We start from the raw sequence: 13,983 nt of genomic DNA on the forward strand, positions 1-13,983 counted from the left end.
AGACATTGTCATGGAAATTGCAGTTGCCAGATGTTTCTCCGTTTCAAAAGTGATCTTTTGATTTTACTTTTTGACTAAAGAAAAGCCTGTTGAGAAAGTGGTGGGAGGTCCAACAACAGCGAGGGGGCTGCAAAATTGGAGTTCTAAAAATTATACCAGGTCGTGTGTCAGAAACATGAATAGAAGAGGAGGGGGAAAATGAGTTTTAAGAGACAGAGCTAATTGAGTGCTCTATCTAGAGTGTTGTGGATTTAAGTTTTACCTGGAAAATATCCTGTATTACAGGAACTGTGAAGGTAGAAGATGGGTTGAATAGCACAACTTAATAAGCGTGTGCTGCTGAGGATTCATTTTGGAATTTAAGATGCATTACAATGCTGAAAATGAGAGCACTTTCTGCCACTCAGAATGTTTTTTGTTAATACCACCAGTATGTCTGAAGTCTCTTGTTTCTGTCTTGCAAAATTGTCGCTAACATTTAATGACTTAGCTACTTCTGTCCTTTTTTTCCTTTCCCTTTTCTTTCACAAATGGAGATTTTTCTTTTAAAGAATTATTGATGATGGAAAATTACTTGTAGTGTGCAAATAGAATTTTTCATACAGCTGCTTTCAGCCTGTTTGCCTCAGAAAAACAAAGTTTGTGTGATCACAGTCTGTTGGTGTGTATCTGACCACTAAGTTTTTCCCCTGGAAAGTTTGAAATTTACTGGCAGATTTGAGTCAGATTCAGCAGAGGGATAATGATGTTCCTCCAGGTTTCACAAGAATGGGGAGGGGTAAGAAACCCTCTAAGGCACCTTTAAAGAAAGACTTCAATGTGAGCTCAACCCTAGTTAGACATCAGAGAATCGAGGTGGGTACGAACCTTTATGAAATGCCTGAGCGGAAGAAAGGCTGTGGTCAAAGTAGTCAGGGATGAGAAACATGAGTATAGAGAACCAGGCCTCAGTATTTCTCGTGCTTGCAGAAGTACTTGTCATTCAGTAATGACAAGTAGCCCTAAAGAAGGGCAGAGAATAGTGGTTTGGAAGTTTATTTGCTTAAGATTGTTGCCTATTGTAGTTAAATATCCTGTCCTTGTTCAGTCAGACTGAAGGGCATACAGTGCCTGGAAACTACAAAGATAGACATGTTTGATGAAAAAGCAAGTGCTTTGCACTGTGATGAAGTGACACCATCCATTTTGCTAACCATTCCTTTGCTCCCTGAGATGCATCTCACTGTAGCAGTCCAGGCATAGATTGTATAAGAGGAAGTTAAGCTGTCTGGTTTGTGTAAGCTAGAATTGCTTTACAGCTTTTATAATACAAGTATTCCTTTTATTTACGAGTGCCCAGAGTGGCAAGCCCTCCCAGAATAAGGATTTTGTTACAGCTGGAGAAAAGGACGCACAAAAGGTTAAGTTGATTGTCTGAGATTGCACAGAAGTCCATGAAGAGCTTGACATGTCCCATTTGATGTCTTGACTTTTTATGTAACGTTTTTGTGGAGACTCCAATTGTTTTAAATGTTTTTGATTTTCCTTTTTCAGCTTTGTAGATTTATCTGCAGGAGACTCTCACGTTTGAGACATGAAAGAAAAGCACTCCTAACCCACTGGTTGAGACCATCTTTAAAAGCTAATTGAAGTTACATTTTTTGTTTGGTGTTCTGAATTCACGAGCACTCGGTGCTACTTGGAAAGCTGGGCGTACTGCTGGGCCTGCAATTCCCTGGACAGATGCACCTAAAAGCATTCAGCTGAAAATAAAGCAAAGCTAGCCAGATGTTAGAATGGGAGAACAGGAAAGCTAATAAGTGAACCATTTAAAGCAATCAAAGTATTTCTGGGGCTTTTAAGAAAGCAGGTGATACTGTGACAGTACTTATATCTGTGGCCTGCTGGGGGAGTATAAGACTGTGAGTAGCTGCCTTTGAGGAAGGTGGAGATAGATCTGGCCAAAATTCATGACTCTTGCTCCTCAGACTAGGAGTTTATCAGTGACTTTCTCGCCATTTGTGCTGAAGTCCTCTTCACAACTAGGAAATAGAGTTAAACTGAGGTGGTGATTGGTCTGGAAGATGAGCGATTGGTGATTTATGAGCTTTGAGGAACTGTTTCAAATAATTCATAACAGAACTTAGATACCTGCTGTTAGAGGTTGATCATACATCTACAACAATAACTTCTGAGAATAATGTTCTTGATGAAGGCAGCTGGTCAGGTCCCCCACTTCAGCCTACTGTCTGAAGAGCATGAGGCCAACGTCTGTCTAAGGTATGCACCAACACATATGGCAGTAGTTATTTTTTCGTTATTTACAGAGAGGAAGGACAAGGAGAAAGATACCTGTTGACTGGCCATTTCAACAAATTCTATTGTTTGCCAAAGACAGTGGTCGGCAAACTCGCCGTTTGTCCTTTTTTTTCTCTTTTTTTCTAAAAGTATAAGGTCAGTATATGTTAGTGCATAAGCAGACTACCTGATGTTGGAGTCAGTCAGCCTCATGATATCTTTACCTGAAAAGTTTTAAAATAATTTGTATCCTTGTCCTTTGACACCATCTCATTTTTTATAAAAATATTCTTGCTCTTCCACAGTACTTTTGAGAGTGCCACCAGCCTAGTCTGGGGGGACCAGGTTGTGAAAGAAATGTTTCTCTTAAAATTATTGCCAGAGTTTTAGGAAGTTTCAGGGCAATCTTTCCAGAAAGTTTTTTTTGTGTGTTAGGAGAAATACCCATTCAGTGTGAGAATAGTTCCTGTCTGCTGGTCCATCCTGTTCCCAGTAATTTTCATAGAAACAGTTTGATTCTTAACATCAGTGCTTGACTGCAGGTTTTCCCTGTGACAGCACAGTGTTTTACAAAATATAGAATACAGATATCAAGATGGATCCTTTTGGCTCTGATTCAGCTTTTACTGAGGTTTGTGCGGTCTTTTTATTGCTTCGTTGCGAGCTGATTCAGGTCCTTTGATTCTTTTTCTCTCTGATCTGATTTCAGAGTCACTGAGTCACTGAGAAAATTGAAGGACCAGCAGACACGAAGCTGCCCACTTAAAATGTAGCAATACTCTCATGACTCCTAAACTTCTAAATATGTGGGCAACAGGCCATGAGCTTGTGTCAAATATGTCATGCATGTTGAAGTTCCTGATAGCATGTATAAGCCTCATAGAGATCAGATTGCTAATGGTATGTAAAGATGCACTTTCTAGATATCTCAGGGCTTTTCTAATTTTAAGAAATGTTTTGAAGTTTTCTTGAGTAGTAAGCTAAAGGGGTCATGATACATTGCAGGCTGGTAACTAGTTTAAGCATAGGTAGTTGTTTCCAGTCAATTACAGATCGCAGAGATTACGGCTCAAAAGCATGAAGTGACAAACTGGCAGAAAAATACTAACTTCAAGCTTACAGATGGGACAGAATTATCTGTATAAGGGAAAAAAGTAAGTCATGCGAAAGACAGGATCTTAGTAAAAATATGTAGCCCATATAATAGCGAGGAGAATCATCTAAACTGCCCTTCCCTTAGACTGTGATAAGTCTGAGAGTGCATATGACCAGCGGAAAAAAATTCTGTAGCTCCTGATTCCCTGTGTTCTCCATTGTAAGAGAAACTCTAGGATGAAATTTCTAATCAAAACTAGAGGAAGAGGACAGAAGTACTCACCCCAGAATAGTAATATAGCGTGGCAGTCAGGAGGCATCTTGAAGCTGGGAAAACCAAATCCAGATGTATGTTCTACATGGTTCAGACCAGAGGGATAAAATTGTTTCTCCACCTTCCCATGCAAGTTCCTTCGTCCCTAAGCTGCTGTTCTACCACTGTTGCTTCTCATGAAAACCTTTGGAAGATCTGCTTTTGCTTTACTGCAGAACAGAAGCCCTTTGGAAGTCTAAAAGGTTTACAGGACAAGAAATAATTTCCTGTCCGCTTGCTAAGCGTTGTGCTTTCTGGTTATGAGCTTCCTTGGCAGCTATGTTCCAGACAAATCATTTCCCTCTGCAGCAGAGTTTTTTGTGAGCACAGTTCTTTCACAAATGCTTGGATTTAGCTTCTAGAACTTAGTCCCATGCTAGCTAAGAATGACTGCTTCCCCCATCACTTTCAGAACTAACTACAAAATTTGATTTTTTTAATTCAGCTGTACTTTAATAAATGTTTCTCATGTGCACAGAGCCATCCTACTGCATATTCACACATACTAATATAAACAAAAAAGCATAAGCTAGCAAAATCTACACATGCATCCAAATGTTTTTCCGTGCAGCTTGTAGAAGGAGGAAGAAAGAAAAAGATTATTCTTTCTGTATTACAGTAGCTAAACTCTTGATATCACTGATTTCAGTGGCCCTAGATTTTACCATGGAAAGGGGCTGTAAAAACTGATCTAAAGACAGCTACTCTAAAACTATCAGTATGTAAATATAAAGTGCACAGTCACTGCTGTGTTTTTTAATGCTGGTAATTTTTCCACTGATGTGAACAGTTATGAAGAATTATTTCTCCCCCATTAGGTATTGCTTGGTTAATTGCGTGGTCATGAGAGCAGAGGCTGTGTGTGATTTTAATGAGGGTACAGTACAGAAATGAATGGAAACTAATGCTTTAAAGCAAGAATTTTCTGAGTTATAATGTATTAATAGATTCACTTGATTTGTTATTACTCAAGCTGTTCACAGTGATGTGATTTCAGTAGTGACTAATGTGTCTCAGCCATTTGCTGGGGGAATGAGGTGCCGGGGCTCTCTGGTCAAGGGCTGTGAAATCTTCCCCTTTCAGGACTCAGTGTTGGTCCGGAGCAGTGTGGTGCATTGAACACGATACCACCTGACAGGTCATTGCTGGTCTCTAATCACTCTGCTCGGGACAATTATTTTCTCTCTGAGTTTCCTCTGTTATGAGGATGAACAGAAGCCAAGGATGAAACTTAGCATGCTGTCTCCCATAGTACTTTCTCATCTTTGAGACTCCTTCCCACATTGCAGTCTAGGGCACACTAGTGAAAGGGTATGTAAGAAAGTTGTTTGCTGTACCAGTTCTGTTGATTGAGCAGTAAATTGATTGAAAGTAAATGTTCAGGAAAGATAATTTCAGGGCTGTGAAGACTTAACATTTTATTGTGATCCTTACAATTTGTGATGGGAAGTGGACAGGTTTTTGTGTTTGTTTTTTGCCTTCAAAATCCTACTCCTGCATTAAGTAAGTAAATAAAAGTCTCAGTTCTCATTTAGAAAGATGTATTATGAGCTTAATATGTACTCATTTTTTAAAACTTATCATTTTAAATCGGTTGGTGTTTTTGATCACTTGGAGTTGCAGTTTTACAGTGATGCCTGGCAAGGGCTCACCAGAATATGTTCACATTATTTCATGTCATGATTGTATTCAGGATTGTCTTCTATCTGTTTTAAGACTATTTGCATAAATCTGCAATAGTAAAATTGCAGTCCTTCTGTGTTTTACATTATACTTGTTTGGCAGGGTCTTCAGTTTGCTTTTAATACTGAATTTCTTCACTTTGCAGTACGTGCCTCTGAAACAATCTACCTGTTCACAAACATAATCCGTTTCAAATTATTTTTACACTGTTTTCCATAAGCTCTTAAGTTTTCTTCTGATATTGTTCTCTGCATTTAGAAATATTTATGGTGATAATTTTATGACCATAAAGCAGAGGAAATTCTAGTTATGGCCCAGGAGAAGTTTTACAGACTTTGTTTTGGTTATTTTAGAAAACTGTTAGCTCTCCATATTTTCCAAATACAAAATAATTATCAATTCAAATTTTCCTGCTTACTGATAACATTACTGGGCATTTGGGGGTTAGCTCTGCAGTGTTTTTCAAGTCTAAGTAGCATTTATTATCTTGCCTTTGCTTACAATGCTAAAAGAAGATAATACAGAATGGGCATTTCTGCCATTCAGCTGAATAAGAAGCAGTGGCCAGCAGAGCTTGCTGAATAACAAATATGAATAGCTCAGACATTGAGTAAGATCTTATAAAATGAATTTCAAATGGATCTTAAAACCAAGGTTCTGTTAAAAGAAAAAAAGCAGACCAATTCCTCACCAGACAAGACACACAATGTAGTTTCTCACTGTAAACATGAAGATGCTGATGACTGATACTGGTGACTAAGTGAAAAATCTAATGGTGTTTTCTTTGCTTGTTCACATAAATACATTACTTCCCCGAGACAAGTAAGCATTTGGAAATTTTGGAAGTTTTGCTTAAATGAAAATTAGTAGCTTCTCTGGCAACTGCTACCTAGAAAATATATTTGAAAGTGATGCTATAGCATGAAATAAGTAGCATGAAGTAATGCAATTCTATATGTCTTCATCTTATGAGGAGGCATTGATTAAGGATGGTGCATCTTTTTTTATTTCATACGTCACCAGTCAACTTCTGGAGGTAGTACTCTAGAAACAGGACCGTTTTTCTTTTTAGACAACCTCTTTGGTAAAGAACTGCTTCTCTATAACATCCATCCTTGACAAGATGATGGTCAAATTAATCGATCAAATGTTTTGTCTTGTCTTCCAGCAGTATGAATGTATTTAAGATCAAGGTTGAAATCAGTCATTTATTATTGTCTGCAACCCTTATTATTGCTTATTGCTAATGACATGCCTAGATAGAAAAAATAAGGTGTGAGTTTCGACATAAGAAAGAGTTTGTTCTGGCTTACATATCTCCAGAATGACGGCAGTAGCAATAAAGATACAACCATGTCTACCTTAAGTGAGCGCCAGAAACCAGGCTAAGTCCCTAGGGAGTTTTGTGCTGGATGCTGCACCTAAAACATGAGTTTAAGTATTGTCAAAGGCTGTAGTGTGTAGTGTAGAGGTAACACAGCAGTTAAAGTAGCTTATGTAAATAAGGCTTTCAGTGCTGTACAGACTTCTACAGTTAGAAATGAAAGCTTTCTGTCTTTCACAGAGCACTGTGCTGCCGCACTGCATAAGTCTTTCTGTGATATAATCATATCTTCTGCAGTGTAGGGGTACCATAAGGATTGACTGGAGGGTGGGGCACTTGCCATGATGCTTTTTTTAACTGAACAGGTACAAGTATTCATCACATTGTAAAATTCTGAAATTGTTCTTCATTATCTCATTCTTTCCTGCTGCGGCTTGTGTTAGGACTTCAACCTGTGAAAGCACTTAGTCCTAAATCAGTTTTAAGCTGAAGATGCTGAAAGAAGAAATGCACTGACAACAAAAGCAAGATCACTGTTGTTGTATTGGGGTTGGGTTTGGTTTGGATTTTTTTTTTGAAATGTCTATATGTCTATAGGCTTGCAGTCACTAGGAAAATGATTACGATTCGTTTCCTGCTGGTGTTCCAGAACAGTCATGGAAGCCCATGGGAACTCTTTCTGTCCTGTTGTTTGTTGAGCAGTCTTTGAAACAACTGAAATGCTGCTGTTTTCTAAAATCTGAAGAACTAAAAAGACCTACATGGCTTCAACTTGAACTCCCAGTGGTACCTAAATGTTTAAGATGTATAAGGCGAGTATAGATACATCTAAAGAGTGGAAGCCTGTGACAAGACTGTGCTGACCCTCAGGAGTAGCAATCAGATTAGAGGAGGTGTGGAAAATAAAAATTTAGAGCTCCATCTAACAGCTATCAAATAACTGATACTGCAGTATCAATAACTAACAAACATATACCACTAAGAGATGTTAGAACTGCACGTCCACATGCATTGCATCGCCTTTGTGCTTACTTTCCTGTAGGGGGTTATCCGCTGAAGGATGAGTAGTGGAGAGAAGCTACACATGTAGCTACAGTTTTAGGATTATTGCAGTCTAGCTTTCTTGTCACACTCCTTAGGGACAGAAAATGAGTTGTAAATGAGATCGGGCTATTTATGCTTTATGTAAATTTCAGGAAGTTAAGTAGTGAATCAAACTAGTGTTGTCCTTAACTTGAATACGTTTATCTCATCATTAACAGGAGTTCAGATATGACTGTTCAGGAAGAGGAAAGTCTTTTCTTGTAGGATGTGTAGAAAATGTGTTGAGATTAGTTGTGAGCAAACATGTTCTTTTTAACAAATGAAAGTAAATTAAATACTTTTACTTTCACGAAGTTAAGAAGTCTAACAACAACTTCTATAACAGTCCACGTTTCATGACTGATGAAATCAGAATAAGTTTTGAGATTGCCTGGAAAACTGCCATGCTGTTTCCATCATACTTAAAAGATGATAGCTAACAAGTGAAAAGATGTCACCAGCTGTGGTAACCAACAGATGATATGCAGAGTGTGCAAGTGCATTTACTAGTCCTTTTTTTTACTTTTCTGGTAACAAATGCAAGGAAGTTTTTTATTTGTGTGTTTTTACATATAAAACATGCATGCTTTCTATAACAGCCCTTTTCCCCCTTTTCTTTTTCCAGAGTCAAGATGACAGATTTGCTTTCACTGCTGAATGGTATGACCCAAATGCTTCACTCTTTCGGCGTTATGAACTTCTGTATTATCCAAAAGATGGATCAGTTGAAATGGTAAGAATAAAAGAAAAAAATCTATTATCATAAGTGTAATATCCAATTAAACAGTTTGTAAAATGGCAAGCCACTGCCTATGCCTATTAATTTTCCAGGTAAGGAAAATGTAATTTATGATCTATCTTGCTCCGTTTGTAAAACTAGAAGAAAAGCAAAAATACAATTTCACAGTGAAGCATGTGGAAGAGCTTCCACGTTTTTTTTCCTTAAAACTTGCTTTGGCGTGGAGAGATTCATTTTCACAGACGTGTTTTCATTCAATCTCTACTCGGGTTTCAGAATTGAAACTCAGCAACACTGACCTACTGCTCGATCAACAGAAATTGAAGCTGATTCCAAACAGGGGAATAACTTTCAGCAGGAATTCCAGAAGTTTCTGAAGAGTAAAATGTAAAAGAGTCTTATCAAAGTAGAGGAAATGGTAAATTGCTCTTAATTTGGTTTTAATGAAAGGAAGGATGTTTCAGACAGTGAGATCTAAATTTTTGCATCGGTGGTGCTTGCACAGACGTTTCTGACTTGTGGTTCATACAACTAATCCCCATTGTTTATCGATAGCAGATTAAAACAAGCATTTTGCAGTAGCAGGCATATATATAAAAATGTAATATGTACTGTAAAGATAATCCTAATAAACCAACCAATGCTTTGTGCTTTTTTTTAGGAATGAGTGAATGGTTTGGAGTAGTGTTTTCCAATTTTTAATGAAAACCTAAGGGTATGAGAATAGCCTAGATCTGGATATTCACACTTAGTAATTTCATTATCAAATTTTAGTTTTCCTGCTATACATATCAAATGCAGAAATAAGAAAGCTAGTGGAATCTGCCTTTTCTTACCCAAACTACTGCTCACTGAAACCATGGTACCCACCTGTGCGAGGAGATGCACTTTGCAACTTTTTACTGATAGTCTCTTTAAACAAACTCTGTCATGATGTTGTCCCTTTTAAGTTAGTTCTTTGTATGATGTCTCTGTGTGCACAGTTGTCAAAATGTGAGGATTTTTATTTTTTATTTCCCAGAGACAGTTTAGTTGATCAGTCAGGAGCCGTAATAATCTTCCTACACAACCATGTGTAGGCTGGCAAAATTGTTGTTCATTTCACCTAGATGTCTCAAAACCAAAAGCTTTCAAGGTGTTCTTGAGCTTCTTAATGCATTCAGCACCAAATACCTATGGCTTGGTAGACTTTTGCATTTTGCTAGTGTGCTCTTAGGTTAAGATAGTATGGTGTGTACGCAGTCATGAGTGTATATGGACTGTGTGTGTTCAGGACAGGAGTTAAAAGAGCAAAAATGCATGTAACAACTCCATAGAAAGAATATCTCAAAATCACTTTTGGGGGTGAGTTTGTGGACAGAGATTAAATTTAGAATTCTCTTCTGGATTTTCTTTAAAATTTCTGCAGAGTTTGGTGATTCTTTCTTTATTACCGCCTAATTCTTCTGCATCTTTTGGTATCTTCCTGAGGAGATGGCAGCCTGCTCTTACCTCTAACATATCTGAGGAGAAGTGAGGTAATGGATATGAGCTAGCTTCTCCCTGCTTATGAGAAAGATGTTTCATCCCCTTTCCCACCTCCCTGCCAATAGCTCTCCTTTATCACACGCATCAGATGAGGGTGGAGCAGGGCTGTTGAAGGCTAATGTTATGTGAAGTCCTCAGCTTTCCTTTTCTTTCTCAGTCCTTCATGTCTTGGTTCCTGTGAAGAAAAATGACAGTGGGAATAATGAAACAAGTTTCCAGCTTGCTTTGCAGCTGGAAGAAGACAGCATAGGTTTTTGTCCAAGGACAGCAAGCAGCTCTTATGATCAAACTGGATCTCTTGACAAAGAGATGCCCCATTCTCTGAATTTTCCATAGTGAATAACTCTTATGGGGAATTCTTAAAGACTGAACACATTTTCTTTTTACAGGAGATTTCCTAAAAAGAGAGAAGAAATCTTTAAAAAGGACAGATTCTTAGCAGAGAACTATTTTGTTTTTTTGTAATTTACTTCTACGTGCACATGGGCAGGAGGGTAAGAGTCCAAACAGTCTTAAATTTCTTCTGCTGTGGCTTATCATTCGCTTTATAAAAAGGTCTTTTAAACAGATCCAAAATTCCTCTCTAAAGAAGAATTCTTTAACACAGGTAGATGCTTCCCTCCCACCTTTATCTTCTGCTTGAGAAGAGAGAAACAGCTCGGGGTGCCTTTCTAGCAACTTCAGTGAAATAACCAAGGGAATGTTCACATTTTTAGTCAAGATATTGAAGAATTTGAATATGGTCAAGACAGTTAATAGGTTTCCTGGCAAAGTCCAGGAAAAAACAAGTAGCTGAATTCAAGTGATTTTTTTTTTCAGCATGTTGTCATTTCATTCCCTACCACACTTGAATAGAGGACACTTAGTAAGAGTACGTATGAGGATCTAAAGAGATTTTGGGGGAAGGATTATTCTTTATAATCCTGCCTCAGCAGAAGGAAGTATCAAAATAATTTATATTCTCTGATCTGCAAAGTTTTGGCTATTCTGGAAAAACTTACAATTCTTCTAGCCTTCTAACAGGAGAGAAATGTATTCACACATTTCAGAACATGGAGGAGTATGTAATTTTGCTCTTAATTTTTTTTTTCCTTCCAAAATTTGTGGGAATGATGTTCTTCCTTTTAATGCTATTCTAGTCTATATACCATTGCAATGAAGGACAGTACATGTAATTCAAGACAGAGAAGGGGAAGTTTGGCCTAAGGAGGACAAAACTCTTCCTTTCATAGGATTCCACTTCCCCAGGAAACTGAAGGTGTCTGTAATATCTACATGCAGTGAAGAAACTGTTCAGCAGGTTGCCTTTTGTGCCTGCCAGCCCACCCAGAAAACTACACATTAACATCTTGCTTCTTGCTTGGAATGATGATATATAGCTGAATTGTCTTGACAAGCTTTTGAGCTTGCAGCTCGAGGCAGTGAGAGCGTCTCAGCCTAGTGTTGCAATCATCCATCCGTCCCTAATTCTGCTTCTTATGCAGTCAAATAAAGCATGGTATCACTGGAACGATGCCCTGAAGAGGAGACCTGCCACAGTGTGTATCTTGATCATTCCTGGTGTGAGCCATTGGTCTGTGAAACAGCATAGATCTCTCTCAGTGAGACTGGGCAGAGTTATCCACTAGGCACCTGAACCATTTATCACAGCTTGAATTAGCACAAGCAAATGATAAAATAAAAAATGCAAAGATAGCTGTCAGCCTAAGACTATTTAAATGGAATAAATTTGTAATTGTGGTTTAGTCTTCTAAGCTTTCCTGCTACACCTGTAAGTTCAAAGGGTTAGGAATTAAATCAATATAGTGATCAGATTTAATCCCACAGTACTATGGAAATTTCTGAAAGTAGAGTAAAAATTGTGTTGAGTTCGCCCACAGCTTAAATCTCTTGCTATGGTAGATTTTAATCTTCATTTCTCTGCAGTATGATGTGAAGAACCATCGCACCTTTCTGAAGCGCACCAAGTATGAGAGCTTACACCTTGAGGATTTATTTGTGGGCAACAAAATTACTGTTTTTTCCCGTCATCTATCCTTAGTGGACTATGGCGATCAATATACAGCCCGCAAGCTGGGGAGCCGCAAAGAGAGGTAAGATAGCATGTTTTTTGAAATCTTCCTTTGTGGTTGGGGTTCTTTGCTGGAAATGAGGTAAGTTTTCTGTACTATGTGGAGAGGAGGAGATAGCTACAAGTTTGCAGGCAGTTTGAAGTGATCTGGCATACTGATAGCTGGAGAGAAGCAAAGTGGCCCCTGCTTGTGGGCAAACCCATGACTGCCATTGTTACCTGATAAATCTTCAAGGCCAGCTTGTCCATGGTGTCAACTGCTGCCTCCTCTAGGTCTCTTGGGAGAGAAGAGGGGGAGGAGAAAAACAGGGGGTCCTGTTCAGCCTTGTTACTCCCCCGGGCAGGCAGCAGTAGGATTCTTGTGATTTGTGGATTTTCTTGGGGCGGAATTGATATGTGCTGGGCTCGAAAGGCCTGGAGCTTGCGAAACTAGCACCTGTCTCTCTGGGATCTGTGCAGAAGCCTAGTGCCTTACCAATCAAATCTACTCTGTGTTAGTAGTAGTAACTGAAAACAGGAGGAACAGGAGTGAGAAGGGCTCATTCCCATTCTCCATTGTTTTTCCCACTATGGAGGATTTTTTCTGAGAATTTTTTCAGCATCTCCTAAACTCTCTGCATGAGGACAGGAAGTGTAGAGTGAGAATGTCAACAAAACTTACAGGCTTGTTTGTTAAGACAAATTTTGTTTATAATGGATGAAGATAAGTCTCATCATCTCTTTTTGGTTGAAAGACTTGCTTTGGTAGACTTTAAGAGCCATCCAAGAACAAAAAAATATCAGGAGAGACTTAATAAAATGACAGTTAGATTAATTTACAAGGAATTTAAATCTGGTTTGACTGCAGGGCAGGTAATATCTGAATTTGCAAATTAATGAATTTTGATAATTTGCTCCAGCTTTTTTTGAAAAGAACACAATATTTTCTTAGGTATGATGTTCCAGTGAGCCCTATTCGCCTACTTTCTTGCTCCCTCCCCCTAACTGCGCTTATTTTGAACTCTTTTTGGAGAGTTGTAGATAACCAGACATACAGGAAGAGTTGCAAGTTTTAAAACACATCTTTGTCTTAGCCTCACAAAAACATTGCCGTGGAAATGACTGCCATAATATCTTTCCATAAGGAGTTCTGGTAATTTTTCTCCAAGCTGGGGTTGGGCATGGTGGAAGAGTAGCAAAGGAGGTGGAGAATACCGGAGGACGGCTTCTGTATATGTGGCTACTCTACCTGTTCCTCAGTGGAGCCTTGGGTAGATTACATCTGTCTTGTTTATGGTTTTTATATCAATGTAACTTTTTATTTCCTGCTCTGCCTAAACTAGCATAAACCCCGGTGCTGATGCAGTTATATCAAGAAAAGGCATAAATGTTATAAAATGACATTTTCTTCGTGTAAGGGAAGTTGCTATCTATACAGCAACACTATAGTTGTGTCAGTGAAGTGGTCCTGGGAGGGGGTGAATTTTTGTACTGCTCTACAAAAGGAAGGAAGGGAATTTACGACATGTCAGCTGTTTGGAAAACATTTTAGGAATGTTGGCTGAAAGATAACATAGATATGCAAGTGGTGTTACGTATTCAGAGTAGCCCAAAGGAACATAGTGAAAGGTGTCTTAAACAGGCAAGGGATCCTCAAAATCCAGTTTCTTCACAGAAGCTTTCACTGGGTAAACAGGGTCATATTAAAAGAGTCCTTGGGCAAAATAGTTGCATATGAGGTATTTGTCTTTTTGGCTTGTTCCTAGCAGGTTTTACAGCAGTTATTAGTTAAATAGATTTAGTTAGATTTCTGCAATACGTGATAATTCCTAAAATAGTCTGTAGTTGGAATTCTATTAATAATTTTAAGGATGTTGTATGAGGCAGAATGT

General features: G+C 38.5%; 1 protein-coding gene across 3 annotated transcripts in view; it reads left to right on the forward strand.

Moving 5' to 3' along the window:
- NME7 (NME/NM23 family member 7) overlaps positions 1 to 13,983 on the forward strand; it is a 90,497-nt gene that overhangs the window by 11,270 nt on the left and 65,244 nt on the right. For all 3 annotated transcript variants that reach the window (XM_075167723.1, XM_075167741.1, XM_075167733.1), the window contains exons 2-3: positions 8,401 to 8,508; positions 11,968 to 12,134. In XM_075167723.1, the coding sequence (XP_075023824.1) occupies positions 8,401 to 8,508; positions 11,968 to 12,134 (275 nt within the window). The remainder of the gene's footprint in view (positions 1 to 8,400; positions 8,509 to 11,967; positions 12,135 to 13,983) is intronic.

Source organism: Calonectris borealis, chromosome 1, assembly GCF_964195595.1.
Source record: "Calonectris borealis chromosome 1, bCalBor7.hap1.2, whole genome shotgun sequence".
In the NCBI taxonomy this organism is placed as follows: Eukaryota; Metazoa; Chordata; class Aves; order Procellariiformes; family Procellariidae; genus Calonectris; species Calonectris borealis.